The following is an 18738-nucleotide window of genomic DNA, read 5'->3' as shown; positions in this document are numbered from 1 at the left end:
AAGGTGCCCCCTGTGAGCAAGCGTGCCGCCGCATGCAGGACCAGTTTCAGTTTCCGAATCAAATGCAAGGGAAGGCCCGCGTAGAGCGAGTTACTTTAGTTCTTCCCATGAAAATCAGTGGGGTTTAACAGCACTTAACAGGGTTGCCTACACTGCTTCCCCAAAACTAGGTCTTAGGTTTAATGCTAATAATCTCCCTGAAATAATTACACTATTATCACACTGGGGGCCTGGTGGGGAAAGGGGGAGGGGCATGGGGGGAGTGGGAAGTAAAACTTTCTGAAACCAATAACCCCCCCACCCACAAAATAAAAGTAAAAAGGCAGTCAAGGAAGGCAATTCTAAGCAAGAATGCTGTGCAAGGGGTGAGATAACTTTAGGAAAGCGAAATTGGTGGAGCAGCCATCTGATCTGCAGTTTTTCCTTCACATGTCATCACAGCACTTGACTTCCCACAAAAAATGCAAATACAGGAACAAGAAAAATAAAAGCAGGTTCTAGCGAAGACCTTGGTGTGCTTTTTAAAAAATCCTAACTGTATCTCGGTTCCTCCTCCCTAGGCTTGATCTGCCCAGGCGATCGGCAAACTTGGGTCTGAGCATTTCCACGGTGTTTGGAAAGGCAGACGCTTTGTTTGTTCAACCCCTCGAGCAGCAGCAGCCAGACTGCTCCAGCCTCCAGCAGGTCCTGCATGCACCCGTTGCTCTGCCCTGCGCTGCTCCAGCGCCTCCGCCCCCCTCTGCCTCAAGTAGGGGCCAGCCTGCTGTAGTCTACAGCAAGTCCCGGGCATGCCACTCTGCACCTCTCTAGCATCACCACCTCCTCCCCGGGCAGTAGCCACCTGGAGCACAGGCACCAGGCCCGCTAGCTGAGCCCTCCCTGCTCGCTGCGGTGCGCGCACGTTGTGCCTAGCGGCCCAGGCCAACCTAGATGTGTGTGTGGAAACCACATGACAAACTCTGTGCACGCATGCCCACAGAGGGGGCTCTGAGTGCCACCTCTGGCACCCGTGCCATAGATTTGCCACCACTGCTCTAGGGAATCACCATTTAAGGACTGTTAACTCCTATATTGTGGATGGAAGGCAGTAATTGGCACTGAAAACTCAACCATGTTTTATTCAAGGCACATCACTATGGAAAGCAATCAGTGGGCTGGAGCTGGGGTAGTACACCAAGGGGTATAGGCTTACGTGGCTTCCCCAATGCTGATGGGGCTGCAAATACAGTGCAGTGGCCACAAAGCTTTTGCGTAGCAAGTTTCCTTGGTCAATATTTTTTCCTAAATTGGATATTGAATAGTGTTATGTTGATGTACCATTTTATGAATCAGGTTCTCTGAATTACCAGCTTTGGTTGCTTTTTGAAAAGTAATTCTCTGGCTCCTTCCCTTACAGAGATATGCGCCTCCAAGACTAAAGGGGATAGAGATATGCGTTCTTTTAAAAAGAAAAGAAAACCAAGAACTCAAAGAAACTGATACACTTATTGGTATTATGGAATATCAATTTAACAATATTCGATCACTGATTTTTTTTAAAAAAAGAAAAAAGTTCCTGTGCCAGGGGAAGAAATAGATGTGGTAGAGAAGATATCTGATGTAGGCAGGGCAAGGCAAATCTGCAGTTTCCTGCCCATATACTAAGCAAGCTTAACCCTCCCCAATTTCATCTGTTTTCAATACCACTTTGAGGATTTTTGTTTGAAAATGTTATAATGAAAGCCACCCATAAATAGGGTTCCCAGCTGACTTGACCAATTCACAGGGCTGCTTGCTACCCCATCAGCTGGTCAGTGGGTAGTAGTAGTAGTTTTGGATTTATATCCCCCCTTTCTCTCCTGCAGGAGACGCAAAGGGGCTTACAATCTCCTTGCCCTTCCCCCCTCACAACAAACACCCTGTGAGGTGGGTGGGGCTGAGAGAGCTCCGAGAAGCTGTGACTAGCCCAAGGTCACCCAGCTGGCGTGTGTGGGAGTGCACAGGCTAATCTGAATTCCCCAAATAAGCCTCCACAGCTCAGGCGGCAGAGCTGGGAATCAAACCCGGTTCCTCCAGATTAGATACACGAGCTCTTAACCTCCTACGCCACTGCTGCTCCTACGCCACTGCATGCCCGCAGAAAAGGGGAGTGATCTCAGCATCCAGGGCAATTGCATCACTTCAGGGTTGACACAGAAGCGCCAGCATCGGGCTAAATGTTGACCTAGAACTCTCCCCCCCAAACTTCTACGGAAACCACAGAACTTTTCTGAGAGTGCTAGAGCATCTCTGACATGATGCTAGAACTTCGGCTTCAACCCAGAAGTGACATCATTCTGCTAAGATCCCAGATCACCAACCCTAGCTCCCCACCACCACCGCAAAGTTCCCACTGGTTGCCGGGAGAGACCTGACGACCTTACACATAAATAAACAGTGACAGGGAGAAGAACAAGGACTCACGTGATGTTTAGTTCTGTCCCATCAGCCCATTTCCAAGTCTGGTCAGTGTCCTTTTGGAGGCCAATCCAGTGATCAGTAAAGCACTCGTAACGCTTAATGAAGATCTTTGATGCACACAGGGACAGGGTTACAAGAACAACATCTTTTAAAAAACTCATTTTCCTATCCTGTTATGCAGACAGATAAATAAATCTAAGACTGATTGTGCCCTTCCCCCATTACATGTCAATCAACAAATCTGCAAGGGAGGCCATCCAGGGATAGGACAACTAAAAGAACCTCAGATTGCTGCAGAAATCCCAAAAGGATTTTAAAAGCATCAGGGTTTAAACTGTTGAAGTGATGTCTGTGCTTGACTGTGCTTTCACATCCTGCGTTTGAGCTCCCAAAGGCACCTGGTGGGCCACTGCGAGTAGCAGAGAGCTGGACTAGAGGGACTCTGGTCTGATCCAGCAGGCTAGTTCTTATGTTCTTATGACCCAGTACATGATACAAAGTCCCCACATATTTATGAACAAAGGTATGCATAGGGGGGAAAAAGACAGAAATAGCAACAAGAATGTGTTACAGTTACAGGCTGCCTGAGCCTTCCCAGTCCTCAAAACTTTTCCACTTTGACCTCAGACAGGCTTACTTCAGTCTTGAGTTGGTTCAGCCTGGTGAACTTTGTCTCCATTTCTGTGGAACAAATTTCCCTGTAATGTGAAGGGTCAGGAGGAGTCTTCAAATTCTTTTGCCAGTTCAGAAGACACAACGAACGTTGACCTTACATTAAAAAGATCCTGGTTGTTGTTTTTTTTAGGGGGGAGAAAAAGTGCCTGATTTTTTTTGTCCTGAATGTGGCTGTACATATTTTATCCATGCTTGTTCCTTACCCTGACTTTTTTATTTTGGTTTTTTTAAAAATAAAATGCTTTGAACCACCTTTTCCATTCTGCAGTACAACAATCCTATAAATGGATTCTCCTAATTTTCAGTGGACTGAAGTTGGCAAGCAGCCTCCCCAAAAGGGATGACTGTGACAAATAGTTAGAACAGGGGTGGGCAATTATTTTTTCCATGGGGCCGCATAAGAAACGGAAAATATTGTGGAGGGCCTGGCCAAAAGGCAGGGGTGCGAGGCGCTTTTGAAAGCCCTGCAGAAGCCAGCAGCCAAGGCAACCGGCTTCTGCGGGGCTTTCAAAGATGCCTCCCTCCCCAGCACAGCAGGGGGGCCAGTCAGGGTCATCCGGCGGGCCAGATGTGGCCCGCGGGCCGTATAATGCCCAGGTCTGAGTTAGAAGCTCACAGACCCAATGAGAAAGAACAATGCGGGGGGCGGGGGGGAGAGATGCACATTTAACCTTTAGGTGACAGTGTGGGACCACTGAGCTGCAAGCATGTGACATCACAATCACATGACACCATGAGGGGGAGTTGGAGTTACGTGCTCACTGTCTCAAGGACAGGATAGTAGCCAGCAGAGCAAGAAAGCCCAGAGCAGGAATCACGACCACAATCAATCCAAGTGTGAAGCAGTGGATAAAAGCAGCACTGTTCGAACACAAATGCAGCAACATGGAAATATCATGTAACATTTTGTTTTTTAAAAGCACAATAATCCAGTCCCTGGATTTTTTTAAAAAAAGCACAACAATTTATTTTTAAGGAGTTATAGATTGGTTGCATTCCTGTTGCTTGTTGATTGTCCATATTTGTGAATCGTGCACACACTATGCATGTACACTCACGGAAACCAGATAAGGGTGAAGAAGAGATGAGAGCTACATTTATTCAGAAAATAATTGGAAGGATATAAACAAAGGAGCTAATGGAATGTGATGGGGGCTGTACTTGTAGCATTGGCAAAAAGCAGGGACCAAGAACCCCTGAACAACTAACGGGCACAAAAGATTAACAAATACTTGCCTAACATCTATACCCCTCGACATCCCCCAGCAACAGCAACTGGCCAACCAAGCTGGAAAAGAAGGTTTCACAAACTGTTTCTTAAATCAAGTCATTGCCGGCTGCGAGGCTATAGATTTCCATTGGGAATATAAGCTCTGAGACTATCTCTATCCAATACACCTTTCCTACTGAAGCCCTTTCCTCCATGCCATGAAGACCTTGCCTCACTAGTCTCAGACAACACCTTCTGCTGTGCTTTTCCTTCTCTCTGAGAGGAGGAAGGGTGTCATTTTAAGTTGCCTCCTTTTCTTCTACAGCAACTGTAGCCTAGCATTAGAAAGTGAATGGTAACATTCATAAAGAAGTACCTGATATGCCTTAGGCCGTTTTCGCACGGCCCTTTTATGGCGCCCTGGGGACGGCAAAAGCATGCCCGGATTCCCAAGGGGAGCCATACGGCCACAAGCGTTGCAGCAGCCTTGCCGACTTAGCTTCAGCTCCCCCTCCTTTAAAGGTTTGTTTTGCCCCAACAAGCGTGTTCCTGGCGTGTAGATTGCAAGCGGCACCCGCCCGAGAACCTGCTATTTCCCTTTTCCCACTCACTGGGGGTGGGAGGGCAGCATGAGGCGGGGCTTCGGAGGGGCCAACGGAGGCCGGCAGTGGGGACAAGGTGAGTGGGAAAGGGGAAGGGGGCAGAAGTGACTCCATCGCGGAGCCGTAGCCACCAATAGTAGATCCGCTTGACCTCTCCTGAGGCCTTCCTTGCGGCACTAGCGTGCTGACGGCCTCCGCTCTCATGCCTTGGCAAGAATTCTTGCTTGCGTGGGGGCGCTGGAGAGACACGTCTCGCGGAAGCTTGGCCCTCGAACAACTGTTAAGTCCCTTTTATATACAGAAAATACATTATGATTATAAATTGTTATCTCCCATCCCCACAGCTCAATATCAAAAATAACACACACAAGGCATAATATTTAGGCACAAACTCAAAGCTAGAGGCTCATTCCGCACATGCAGAATAATGCACTTTCAAACTGCTTTCAATGCTCTTTGAAGCTGTGCGGAATGGCAAAATCCACTTGCAAACAGTTGTGAAAGTGGTTTGAAAACGCATTATTTTGCGTGTGCGGAAGGGGCCTAACAGTCATAGCCAACAACTGCTTATGTCTCTCTCACTCCTAAAAGTTTCTCAACGTACATGTGTGTCGTTCTTACCTTTTCCTGTTCATTCTCAATCACCGCCAGGGTGGAGTTATAGGAAGAGCAAAAGCTTTGGCTGGAAGTCCAGTCTTTGATTTCATCTGAGAAAAAATAGCATTTCTGTTCATAGCCAATCCAGCCAGATGGGCACGCTGGACCACAAAGGACATCCACGTCACCGACATTCACATTAGAGCTCCGTTTCTGAGCTTCCTGCGCTAAAAATGGAAGAGAGGGTAAGGCATTCCTTGAACAACAACCCACACAAACCCACACAGATCACAAGGAATACACGATCATCTCAAAGCTCCCCAAAGAGGTACCTACCCAATCCTCTCTTCACAATCTTCAAAATAAAAAGTTCTACACCTTCCCAAGGAGTTTGTTCTGTGGCTGAACTGGGCCACCTCAACAGAGAAAGGGATATTAACATTCTTTCAAATAAATCCACGAAAATCACCTCCTACTTGCCCATATTTATCTGTGTCTTTGTAAATCCAGCAATCATACACAGGCATGAAGTCAGAGTAGGCTTTCCCGACTAATCTCTGTATGGTTTGTATATTGAGGCCTCCAATTTGCAACCAAACTTGGCCTAATCTCTCTCTTTTTCCCCTCCCCAATTTTCTTTCCCCAGATTCCGAAGAGTAGCCCACTTAGAGTTGAAATAGCTGCTCCAGAGATCACAGAGTGTTATCAATCCAAATGGTATGAACTAACATCACAGAAATCCAGGTTTTAATTACTAAAATGGGGCAGGGGTGGTCTTTTTAATCATGGTTCGTAAAGAGTTAAGTGGTCTTCTTATCATGGAAGTCATAATCATCCGTTTTATAGTAAAAAGGAGATTGAAAAGAATGTGTGCGTGTGCTAACTGTCCATCAGTCACTTTTGGGTCCTGGTGAACCAGTGAATTAATGTCCTCCCAAAACTGCTGCTATTAACAGCCTTGCTCATGGCTGGCAAACTGAGGGCTGCGGCTTCCTTGACTGGGTCAATCCACGTCATGATGAGTCTTCCTCTCTTCCTGCTGCCTTCAACTTTTCCTAGCATTATTGTCTTTTCCAGAGACTCTTGTCTTCTCCTGATGTGACCAAAGTACAATAGCCTATTTATTTATTACATTTATATCCTGACCTAAGATGGGCTCACAGAGGCGCTAATTTTAGTTTCTCAGGAGAGTTCAAGCTTGATTTGATCTAGAGCTCACTAATTTGTCTTTCGGGTGGCCCACAATATCCATGGAATTCACATTTCAAAGGAATCTACTTTCTTCCTGTCAGCTTCCTTAATTGGCTAGCCTTCAAACCCATGCATAATAGTAAGAATAATATAGCCTTGAACTTTGCTGCCAGTAACACAGTATGCAAAAGACTCTTTTCCAACTCCTTCCCTGTCTCAATCTCCTTCTCATTTCTTGGTTGCAGTCTCTCTTTCAGCTGATGATGGAGCCAAAGAAGATAAAAATCTTGGATACTTTGAATATAAAAAATATGTTTTCCCCCATCATGAGAGGCCAGCTAATCCAGCTGTGTATGCGTGGAAGTGTGGGTGTCTAGGTAGATCCCTGGCTTGGTTCCACCTGACAGATCTGTCTGCAAGGCCACAGTGGGAGAGAGGGAGGGAACACAAAGGGTACAGGAAGAGAAGGTGGAGTCAGAGTAGCTCCCAGTTTAGACAAAGAGAGGCTTCCTGTTCAATAAGAACGTACACACACACACAATCTGGTTCTAGTGCAAAAAGAAACAGAGCATCCCCCCAGTAACCAGGCATACTGAGTCAATTTTACTCCAACAGCAAGAACATAAGAGCCGTCAAACCAATGCTCCAGCACCCAGCTTTACACAGGGCCAACCAGATGCCCCTGGAAGGCCTTCAATGGCGTAGCGTCCAGGGGAAAGGGGGGACATCTTGCCCCAGATGCACGCTGGGGCGGGAGCATGGTGGGGACATTCCAGGGTGGGGTGAGGGCATGGCAGGGGCAGAGGGCACACACGTGCCACGGGCACAGTTCCCCCTCGCTATAGCTCTGAAGGCCTACAGCGAAGACACAGAGGCCAAGGCCTCCCTGTGTAGTTTTCCCTCCCAAACCAAGTCTCCCCATCTCCTATCCTAATGCAGCTTCTCTAATTATCTGAATTAGGGGTATCTGGCAGCAGATGGGAGGGCTGTGGGCAGGAATTTGGGGGGCAAGCAGGACACCAACTGTGCCACCACGTCACTTCCAGTAAAGAAAGACAACAGATGTAGCTCAAGGGATTGCTGGAAGCTCTAATGTGACATGTGCAGAGACAGGGACGCCTCCCAGGGCCAGGCTGCTTCTTGCATCCCCTTCCTTGTCACACATGCCTACCCAGGGACCCTGGAGAATCCCACAACTGACAGCTCTGCCCTTGGACTTACCTACAAGGAGCACGGACCTCCCAGAAGCCAGGAGCAAGAAGAAACAGCAGAGGCACAGAAGGAGAGCTGGAGCAACAAAAGCAAGTCACGGCGGTTCCAGAGAATAGGGTGGAAACAGTACTGCCCTGGCCAAGCTGCAATCAGCAGTGTACAGCAGCCTTAGAGAGTGGAGTTAGGGCCAGCACAGCCCCAGCCAGATCGCAATCAAGGAGGATGGTCAGGAAGGTTGGAGAGTCAGTCTCAGGCCAGCAGGGCAAGACAGACAGCTCATCAGCCACTAGGAGGCTGGAGCAAAGAGCTCCCAGGAGGGAGGGAACCTCCTAAGAGAGGTAAAAGGGAGACAGAGCAAGAGGGAGGAGGTTGGTGTGGTGCAGGGGCTCAAGTTTGCAGGAGTGCTGTGAACTCCTGACAGAAGGAAAGAGTTTATGAATAGAAGCCAGAGTCGTGACCTGTTTGTGCCAGAAGGGTAGCTGAGCTCCTGTGAGACCAAGGTGGCCTACTCTGCAGGGATGGCCAGCAGAGGGGGAACTCATATCACACTTTAGTTTTTAATTGGAAGTGATGTGACGCTGCAAATACCATTGTGGTGGTGTTACCTAATATGCTAGGGCCAGCCCCTTTTGATTCCTTGATTCTGATTGGCATGAAGAAACCAAAGAGAAGCAGTTCTCAAACTGCTCTAGGGATGAACTGGGCCATAGAAGCCAAACTGTAGGGGGCCAAAGCATAACTACAACATTTCTGTAAATCACACAGAGATGAAAGATGGAAGAACGGAGTCAGAAAACTCACCTGACAACCTAGGACCAAAAATGCGGATGCAAACGACAATGCTGCTTGACAGCAGTGAGATGGCGAGAACAGGCAGGATTCCTGCCATTTGAGAAGAACAACAGTGATGGTTCTGGGAACTCCCTGGAAAGAAACAAGGCACACAAAGGCTTCTTGAGGCTGACAGTGACGCTCAGAGGGAGGGAAGGAGAATGTGGGGGTTTCTCTAGCAGAAATCATGTCTCTACGCTGGCCACACGACCAAAATTCCTAACAAGACTTTAGTCCATGACAACCATAATGGCTGCCATTACTAAAGCTTAAGTAGATTGTTGGGTGTGTCCGTCAGCACAAATTCTGCAGCCCTAGTCACATTATGGAATCTAAGAAAACACAATCATGGGTATCAATTTCAATGGCAAGGAGACCCACTACCTGAGGAGACCCAGTACATTAGATGATGAATACACACCAGACCCCTAAAAAGTGATACTAAAAAGTATCAAAGCAATCATAAAGGAGTTGGCTGGTGGGTCTCAGCACCAGGGTCACATTTAATACATATACATAGCTATATTAAAAAGCCTTGCCTTGAGTGTTATGGTTATGTTGTAAGCTTGAAGGGTGTGTGGTGATAATGTTGCATACATGGTTGTGGTGGGGAGGGGGGTTGAGGGGGCTAAAGGTCAAGAAAAATCTTCAGACAAAGCAGGGGGACTCAACGCAGGTACAGTCAACTTGCTGGTAGTTATGTGAACCGGCCCTCTAGAACAGTGTTTCCCAACCTTTTCGAGGTCAGGGTACCCTTGACCTCACTCTTCATATCTCACGGTACTCCTGCCGCCACCCTCCACCTTCCCCTCCCATTGCCCCTGCTTGCCACACCCCCACCTTCCCCTCCCAGGGCGAAGGGAAGCATTGGGGGTGGGGTGGCTGCTGACCTTGCGGCAGGCCCTGCCCCATGGGCCAGCTCCATGTCCTTGCTGACACCGGTGGGAGACACCACAAAAATGAGGGGTGGTGGTGGTAGTGTTGCCGCGGTACCCCTGGGACATGCTCACGGCCCCCCAAGGTACCACGGAACCCTGGTTGAGAATGGCTGCTCTAGAATAATGCATTAATCCAGGAGTGTCAAACTCATGTGTGACAAGGGGCAGATATGACATAAATGTGACTTGGTCAAACCAGGGCGGGGGAGGGGGGAGCATTCTGAGGGGCTGCCTTGGCTGGCCCCTGGAATGATTCTGAAGGGGTGCCTGGACTGGTGAGCCCACAGTGGGATGAGGTGGCTGCCTTGAGAGGGCCTATCAGGCTCATGAGCTGGCTGAGGCGCCCTCCCCCTTGCTCCCAGCTCACCAGGCCAGATTGGAAGCAAGAGGGGGTTGCCTCAGCTGGTTCAAGGTTCTGATAAGCCCCCTCAAGGAGTTGGATACAGCCCCCGAGCCAATCCTGCATTAACCATTAACTCTAACAACTAGATCTGACGTGGATGGCCCCGGCTAGCCTGACCTTGGCAGATCTTGGAAGCCAAGCAAGGTTGGCCCTGATGAATACTTAGATGGGAGACCAACAAGGAAGTCTGGAGTCACTATGCAGAGACAGGCAGTGGCAAAACCACCACTGAATGTCTCCTGCCGTGAAAACCCTATGAGTTTGCTATTAATTGGCGGCTTCTTCTTTTTAAATTTTTTTCTTTTATTCAAATCAAAAATGTTACAATAAATTCAATCATATAACATAATAATGTGCTATCTCCTTTCACAGAAAATATACTGTATATACTCATGTACAAGTCGAGTTTTTCAGCACATTTTTTGTGCTGAAAAAGCCCCCCTCGACTTATACACAAGTGAGGTGTATTTTAAAAAATATTTCAGGGTTTTTATTTTGTTGGCCTCCAGGGGGCGCAGTTTTTAGGCTAGCGACACCAAAATCTCAGGGTATCATCAGGTGACACTCCTCATGGTACCAGACAAGTTTGGTAAAGTTTGGTTCAGGGGGTCCAAATTTATGGACACCCAAAGGGGGTGCCCCATCCCACATTGTTTCCAATGGGAGCTAATAGTAGATGGGGCTACATTTTGAGAGGCCCCATAACTTTTGGACCCCTTAGAACCAAACTTCACCTAAACCTGGGTGAACATCATCAGGATAATCTCTTACTGATACCAGCCAGGTTTAGTGATGTTGTGGTCCAGGGGTCCAAAGTTATGGATTCCCCAAAGATGGGTGCTCCCATCCCCCATTGTTTCCAATGGAAGCTAACAGTAGATGGGGCTACCCTTTTGAGGGTCCATAACTTTGGTCCCCCTGAACGAAACTTCACCAAACCTGGGTGGTATCATCAGGAGGGTCTCCTAATGATACTCTGAAATGTTGGTACTGCTAACATAAAGCGTTCCTCCTGACAGGTTGTGTGAAATGTTCCTTCTAAAATGACACCTGCCATGTACAATTTTAAAAGAAATATATACACCAAAAATAATGAACTATTATTTTTAAAAAGAAACAGGAGTAGTTTTAGAGTCACAGTGGAACAGAGCATGTTCATTTCAGATTTTTTTATTGTAATGATCCATTGTTTAAAAACCAACTTCTTTACAAAAAAAAGCTAAAGGTTTTGTACTTTTAAAGTTATTGTTGATACCGTATTGTTCTCGTTGACCCTCTTTTCCTCTTACAGAGCTAGTTTACTATTTTTCTTTGAAATAAATATTCAAAAACATTTAACCTACTGATGCCTCAATTAATGTAATTTTATTGGTATCTATTTTTATTTTTGAAATTTACCAGTAGCTGCTGCATTTCCCACCCTCGACTTATACGTGAGTCAATAAGTTTTCCCAGTTTTTTGTGGTAAAATTAGGTGCCTCGACTTATATGTGGGTCGACTTATACACGGTTATATACAGTAATTGAACTTCATTTTAGCATTTATACATCAAGATAATTACATTCATATATTACATTTTCAAACGTGTTATTTCAGGAATATCGTATATCTAATTTAAGTAACAAATTAATGAGCATAAGTTATCATGTTCCTGTTTCTGTGTCGATACTATTTCATTTCATTACCTATGTATATGTTAATCATTATGGAATTTAACGCCCTTTTATTACATATTATAAAGTTGCAAGTTCCTCATATAATGATGTACCATTATCATGCATCTCGGTATGTATCACCAACAATGTATCCTAGATAATTGAATCTATCCCTTTGGAAAAGTATTTATACTCTTTACTTTGTTTACACTGCAACTTGAACCAATGTATTCCTCCCATAGTGTACAATTATGTTTGTACATCTCATCAGTTTGATTTCTTATCCAATGCACCATTCTTTCCATTGTATAAAGTTGATTTACTTTGTCTATCCATTCACCTTGTGTTGGTATTATTTCCATTTTCCATAACTTGGCAAGTACTATCCTAGCCGCAGTTGTCAGATGAAAAAAATAGATGTGATTGTTTCTGTATTGCCTCGCTCTGGGAGAACACAGGACCTAGTAGGTAGACCAAGGGTTGAATTGGGAATTGTGCCCTGATTATGTTCAAGATCTGGGAATGGATCATCTCCCAGTATTTATTAATTAGTTCACACTTCCACCATAGATGAAAAAAAGTGCCTTCCTCTTTTTGGCACTTCCAGCATAAGGATGAGCTATTCTTATTTATTTTTGACAACACTATTGGTATAATATAGCTTCTGCAAAATAACTTGAGATTATTCTCCCACAAATTCATGTTTGGAGTATGTTTGTATATGCTCGCCCAGTATATAGCCCATTGCTCTATCGATATTTCTTTATCTTGGTCTTGTGCCCATTTTACCATGTTGTGTTTTACAATTTCCTGTTCTGTCTTTTGCTGTAATAAAACCTTACAAAATTTGCTGATTGTCCTTGCAGTTTCCATCAATTATAATCTATCGAGTTCTTTCTATGTAATTGAGATACCCCAATTATTCAAATCACTTTGCATAAAGTCACTTATCTTTTGGTAGTTGTCCAGCCGGCATGCTGTGCCCTCAAATAGTATCAAGTGTCTTTGTTTTATTTTTATCTCATCTTGTTTATTATCTATCAAGTGTATCTTGGCCAGTTTATTCCTTTATTCTCATCTATTTCAATGTATCCCATTTATCACCCTGAATAAATTGTTTGAGAAATGGAAGAAACAAATAACGAAATTCATATGGGCTGGAATCAGAGGCGGGATGCAGCCTATTCGCACCTATTCGGTAGAACCGGTTACTAAAATTTTCTCAGTTCGGAGAACCGGTTATTAATGATTAACTCCACTAGGGACAAGGGGGTAATCTCTGTCCCTGGGTACAACAAATCTCCTCAAGTGGGGGATGCAAAATCGCCCCCTAGCACCTCCTGCGCCACCATGGCACCCCCCATGTGTGTATGAACTGTATGAAATAATACAATATATAGTAATTCTATTTTTGTTTGTTCATTGGTATAAAGGTTGGGAAAGTATTATAGGTAACGATTTTTCATTTTCTTTTCCCCCCTTGAAATTTATATTGGAAAGAGAGGAGTTTAAATTGCTCTTTTAGATTAAGGATTTTGGATCTCTCCCTCTGTTAGTTTTCTTTCATGTGGAATAGATAAAGTAGTTATAGGAATCTGAAGGGGAAGTAGAGGGGGGGAAATATGGGAAGGAGGGAGGCAATATAGGTTGTTGTAGTTGGGGGGGGTGAGGGAGATAGACAAGTAGATGTGTTTGTAATATGTTAACAATTACTTAAAGCAGTTTTGGTTTCTCTCACTTACTTAGAGTTATTATTTAAAATCAATCAATATAATTATATAAAAAAGAAATAATACACTACCTTTCGGTATATTGCTTTTTTAATACTTTAAACAGTCATTATTTGAATCTAGAGGCGGGGCGAAGGGGAACTGCACCTGGGGCGCGCGCACCCTGCGTCCTTGCCACAGCCCCGCCCAGGAATGCCCTGCCCCTGGAATGCCTGGTCACGCCCCCATCATGCCCCGCCCAGCCCCACTGGCGCTACGCAACTGTTTGAATCCCACCACCATCGGAACCTGTTACTAAAATTTTTGAATCCCACCACTGGCTGGAATGTTTACCTAATAGATGGAAAAAAGAGGGGGCTACAGTCTTCTTGATCTTCAATCCTACCATGATTTGGCCGCACTAATGTGGATAAAAGAATGGGTAAGACTAAAGGAAAAATCTTTGTTGTCTCTGGAAGGATACGATATGAAAAACGGATGGCACTATTATTTGGGGCCAAGCTTGGACAAATTGAGGTTGAATGAAGCAGAAATTAACAAGTATTACGTAAGAAGACAATTACACAAAATATGGACGAAATACAGAAGGATCTTTTACACAAAAGTGCCAATGTGGATTTCTAGAACGGAGGAGCTTCAATTGAAATTGGCTGCTTCTTGATGGCACTTTCCACCACAAGCAGGCCAGAACTTTGGGGTGGGGCTGAGGGACATGAGTCAAATCGTCTCAAGTAACTGCTATCCCTACTTACTGTGCTGTGGTGTCTCTTTTCTGTTCTGCTGTTCTCCCCCGCTGGCATCTTGCAGGCATGGATAAGCAGCATCAATTCTACATAAACAAAAACAGGTGAGGCCATAAGATCCATCCAGCCCAAAATACTATCTCTAACAGTGTCCCAAATATAGTTGTGATGGAATTGTACTGTAAAACGAGCAGCATCACACCTACATGTTAAAATCTCTGTTGATCCGCCAGATGGAGAAACCAAAAGGCCATGGAAATGTACCCAGGACAGGAAGATGCCCAAATAAGGCACTTCAAAGACTTTGGGGACTGCATGGCCATCAGGGAAGTTTTCTTGGAAAGTAAAGGACAAAGACCTAGGAGATACTATCATGGGCTAAGCTAAGAGAAGCATCTCTTGGCTGGAGTTCCCAACAGAACCATAAGAATGTATTCAGCAGAGCAATTTCTGTAACTGCATTTATGTTTTATTTAGTTGATTTCTGTTTTTCAATAAATCCTTGAGAACTCAGCTGGTTGGAGTTATTTGGAGAAAAGGACCCTGATTTTACTGAAACAAGCTTGGCTCTCCCAGGCTTGGTTTCATTATAATAGTCAAAGGAAACCCCCAGACCCTCCCTCACCTTCCCCTTCCTCCGCTAGGGTGGGTGGGCCATGTCCAGATGGCGGGCCCCATCTTTTTAACTCCAGATGGCAGCAGTTTTCAAGGAAGGCATGGTTGTTTCCCTTGTATCAGAGGGTGTTGCTTTGATGGCCAGCAGATGGTGCTGTTGCGGAACTGAACTATGGTTCCAACTGTCACAGGTGTGGCATGTACACAATAACTGACACAATTGTGACATGTACACAACAGGTGTGGAAACAGTATGGAAACCTGGCTGCACACGAATGCGACGCTGTGTGAAAATTTCAAAGCAATCGGACCAGTAGTTTGGGAGATTACCTGTCAGCAGAAAAACGCACTGATAGATTTTTATATATAAGTAGCATGCCCGGCCACGCGTTGCTGTGGCTGAGTCTGGTGAAGTGGAAAAGGAAGAAAAGGAATGGATTTGAACATGCCGTGGTGCACAATGATTGCAAGGGAGGGGAGAGGCAAGGGGGGTCCCCCTGCTCCCCTCCCCTCTCTCCCGTTCCCAGCATGGTTACCCTAATATCCCTCCCTAGCCTTCCCCTTCCTGCTGCTAGGGTGGGTGGAGCCCATGTCCAAGGTGGGCTGATCCTGTCCCACTCACTCCACTTCCCTTACAGGCAGGTCATCTAGCAATAAAACAAGCTGGGAGGCATGAACTAAGTTGTGTTCAACGATTTCAAGGCGTTTGGTCCCAGCAAACCCCAGGACCCTCCCTCACGCCCCCTTCACCTCCATTTTAGGGTGGGTTGAGCCATGTGCAGATAGCCCGCCCCATCCTTTTCACTCCCTTTAAGGCAGTGTGGTTTCAAGTAGAAGGCATGGTTGGTTTCCCTTGTATCAGAGGGTGTATTTACTTTGATAGCCAGCAGATGGCGCTGTTAGAGACAAATTTGTGAACAACTGTCACAAGTGTGGCATGTACACAATAACTGGCACAGTTGTGACATGTACACAACAGGAGGTGTGGAAACAGCATGAAAACCTGGCCGCACGTGAATGTGACGTTGTGTGAAAATTTCAAAGCAATCGGTCCAGTAGTTTGGGATATTACCTGTCAGCAGAAAAACGCACTGATAGATTTTTATATCTATAGATATAGATAGCAGTAAAACCCACTGTAGGTCACTTCTTGCCACTTCTTTTTGATTTTGTTCTTCACCTCCTCTCCACCTTCATTCCTGGCACGGAGGAATCTAAGATGTTCGTTCTGCTTTCTAGGCTGAGAAAGAATTTGATTCTGTATTCAGCAGTCCCCTAGTCCGCCCACAGCAATCTTTTATCACAAAATCCAACTAACTGCATGCTTCTAAACTCATTAAAGGCTTTACTGTTTGTCTTCATGAGCATTGTTATGTACTCCTCACTTTACTTATTTTGTAGTTGACTCCACCTCCAGTAGCAGCCATTTTCCAGGTGCGTCTACCAGCCTGAGCCAGAATTCCAAAGGTTCCCGCAGGGTTAAAAAGGGCTGAGGACTCTTGGACTAAGTCCCTCTTTCTGAGTAGTTTGACCCCCTTGCCTCAGAGCCCTCTACATGCAACAGAGGTTGAAATCAACATGCACAGAGGAACTACAAGCACAGAAGCTCTGGCCCCCCTGGATCATGAGCATGTCTGTACCTGTAATAGGGAATACCTGAAAAAAGTGTTCTCAGCCACGGGGAAGGAGCTTGTGCACATACACTTTCTGTGTACATGTTGTGCTCACAAGCCAACAACTACATGCAGGCAGCAGGTAGGGCCTGCACACTTGTGCCCACTCGTTGTGCATACTGATTTCAATGTGCGTACCATCATGGGTAGACGACTCAGGTCCTGCTGTCTTAGTGTCACAACTGCGCTCACACATTCATTTGGTTAATATGAGAACAGTTCAAGTCGCCTGTTGTTGTGACATTTTTCTACTTTGGCTGCCTCCCTGATTTCCTTTTGCAATTCAAAGACAACACTAGTCATGAAGCTAAAGAGTCAATTTCTATTTTATTCGGTTAGTTTAAAGCTTACTATTGTGTGTGTGGGGGGGGGGTGTTGTTACCTGATCTCTGCTCTGTCTGCACTTCTTTCTGAGGTCTTTGATGTCATCCTTAATCCACACAGGTGCCAAGCCCTCCTGGCAGCTTATTGTTCTTTTCCTGCTTTGCAATGAGAGCTCACAGACAAAAGTCCAAGTGTGACGGATCCTTCTTCATGAAGTCTCGGGAAGTTGTGAGGTTCACTTTGTCTTCAGAAAGAATAGGCGGGGTGGGGGGGGAGAAGGAAGAATTGTTGCCAAATCTTAATCACTTCAGCCAGTGAACGAAGCTCAAAGATTGAGGATATATCTATCCATGGCTACGACACTTGACAGAAAGATGGAACTGCCATGTTCAGAAGCTGTATACCACTGAAAAAACAAACAAATAAAAATCAATTATTTCTTTCAAAAACTGAATTTTACTTAAATAAGACAGGCTTATTGTTTATATTTCTATTATTTGTTTTGCCTGGGAAATGATTTGCTTTAAAATGGAATATACATGTCAAGCTATATTGATCTCTTAAGACTGAATTCATGATCATGCACACTGGTGTTATCCTGGTAGTATCCTTCTGTAGGAAAGTCCTCCACCTAAAGGAACCTTCTTCCAACAGAGGTAGACTTTTCTATTGTAGCCTCCAACTTTGCTTAAGGGAGTGATATCGAGTACAGACTGCTTAACGAAAGCTTGCTTCTCTATGCAAAAGGGAAAAATATTTTACCCCTGAGTTCCAGAATTAAAAATATATCATAGAGCATATATAGTCCTATGTTCCCTAGACCTCCCAAATAAATAGACTCAGATCAGAATTAAATAGATTTATCTATTGCAGGCCAAGCAGGTTGAATTACAAGATCATTGTCAAGATTAAAGATTCGTGCCAAGTTTTCTAGCCAAGGGAGACTGGGGCCCTTCTTCTAAACCCAGCTGCTAGGTAGCATTTCTTCCTTTAGCCCATTCCCAAGCTTGCTGCCCCTTTCAAGACTGTGCTGAAATAACATTCCCAGTGCCAGCTTGAGAAAGACGATTCAAATACAGGTCGCATATTCCTGCGTAGCAAAGCAATCTAGCACAAGCAAGGAAATGACATGACCAACATGACAAAACTACACAGCAGAATGATAGGTCTTGACATTTATTTGTTACTGCAGCAAATGTTATGGCTATGTTGGCCAAACAGAAGGGACATTCATTGGCCAAAACAATACTTCTCCATGAGATGGGATACCATCTGTGTTTCTGGGGTCATTCTGGGTACCTTATGAAACATTTTGCATATCTGACCTGAACATGACAGTCATAGGAGTGAAGTAAGGTGGCATGGATTGGGCCATTTTCATTAAGAAAATTACAAAGTGTTTTACTTGGGAAATGACAAAACAGAAGAAAGTGTCCTGATATGCAAAAAAAGAAAGGTTCACAAAAGGTTCATCTTCTAGTCAGCAGAAGTTTGCCCAACAAAGAGGCTGGAGACAGTCAGTCTAGGGACAAGAAGCTACAGTTGACCTTTAATATGATTGGTGAGTTCAACTGTGACTCTAGACCAATGAGAGGCTGTTGCCGGGGCGGGGGGAAAAGTATCCCTGTTGGATGAATAAGAACCAAAGCATTGTATGTGCAGAGTTCTGAGTGTGTCTAAGTTCAGTGTGTGTTCAACTTTGTTCTTGCTGAAGAGTTCTGTATAGCTTTATAGCCTTGTATACCATAGACTTGGGTAACCTTGCAACTGCTAAAGTAAAACCTTCCTATTGGAACGAACATCTTGAGTGGAGAGTATTCTTTTCCAAAGTGGTAGGAGGCTGCAGTGAGTGCAAGATGAATACTAGACCTTCTCATCTCACCAGAGTAGCTCCGCTCT

The 18738-nt window shown here is 45.1% G+C and overlaps 1 protein-coding gene and 1 long non-coding RNA gene across 4 annotated transcripts in view; both read right to left on the bottom strand.

The window, feature by feature from the left end:
- Positions 1-18738, bottom strand: part of LOC125428472 (NKG2-A/NKG2-B type II integral membrane protein-like) — a 171704-nt gene that overhangs the window by 5235 nt on the left and 147731 nt on the right. Inside the window, exon 6 of one of the 3 annotated variants that reach the window (XM_048488613.1) lies at positions 2443-2546. The exons of the other annotated variants lie outside the window; for them this stretch is intronic. Coding sequence (XP_048344570.1) covers positions 2443-2546 — 104 coding nt within the window. The remainder of the gene's footprint in view (positions 1-2442; positions 2547-18738) is intronic. 3 annotated transcript variants of the gene reach the window in all.
- LOC125428476 overlaps positions 15953-18738 on the bottom strand; it is a 33256-nt gene continuing 30470 nt past the window's right edge. Inside the window, exons 2-3 of the long non-coding RNA XR_007243845.1 lie at positions 16898-17245; positions 15953-16082 (exon numbers count right to left, since the gene is read on the bottom strand). This is a non-coding gene — a long non-coding RNA (uncharacterized LOC125428476). The remainder of the gene's footprint in view (positions 16083-16897; positions 17246-18738) is intronic.

Source organism: Sphaerodactylus townsendi, linkage group LG03 (assembly GCF_021028975.2).
Source record: "Sphaerodactylus townsendi isolate TG3544 linkage group LG03, MPM_Stown_v2.3, whole genome shotgun sequence".
In the NCBI taxonomy this organism is placed as follows: Eukaryota; Metazoa; Chordata; class Lepidosauria; order Squamata; family Sphaerodactylidae; genus Sphaerodactylus; species Sphaerodactylus townsendi.
Note: the sequence above shows the minus strand (reverse complement) of the source record. Positions and strands in the feature narration are given on the sequence as shown.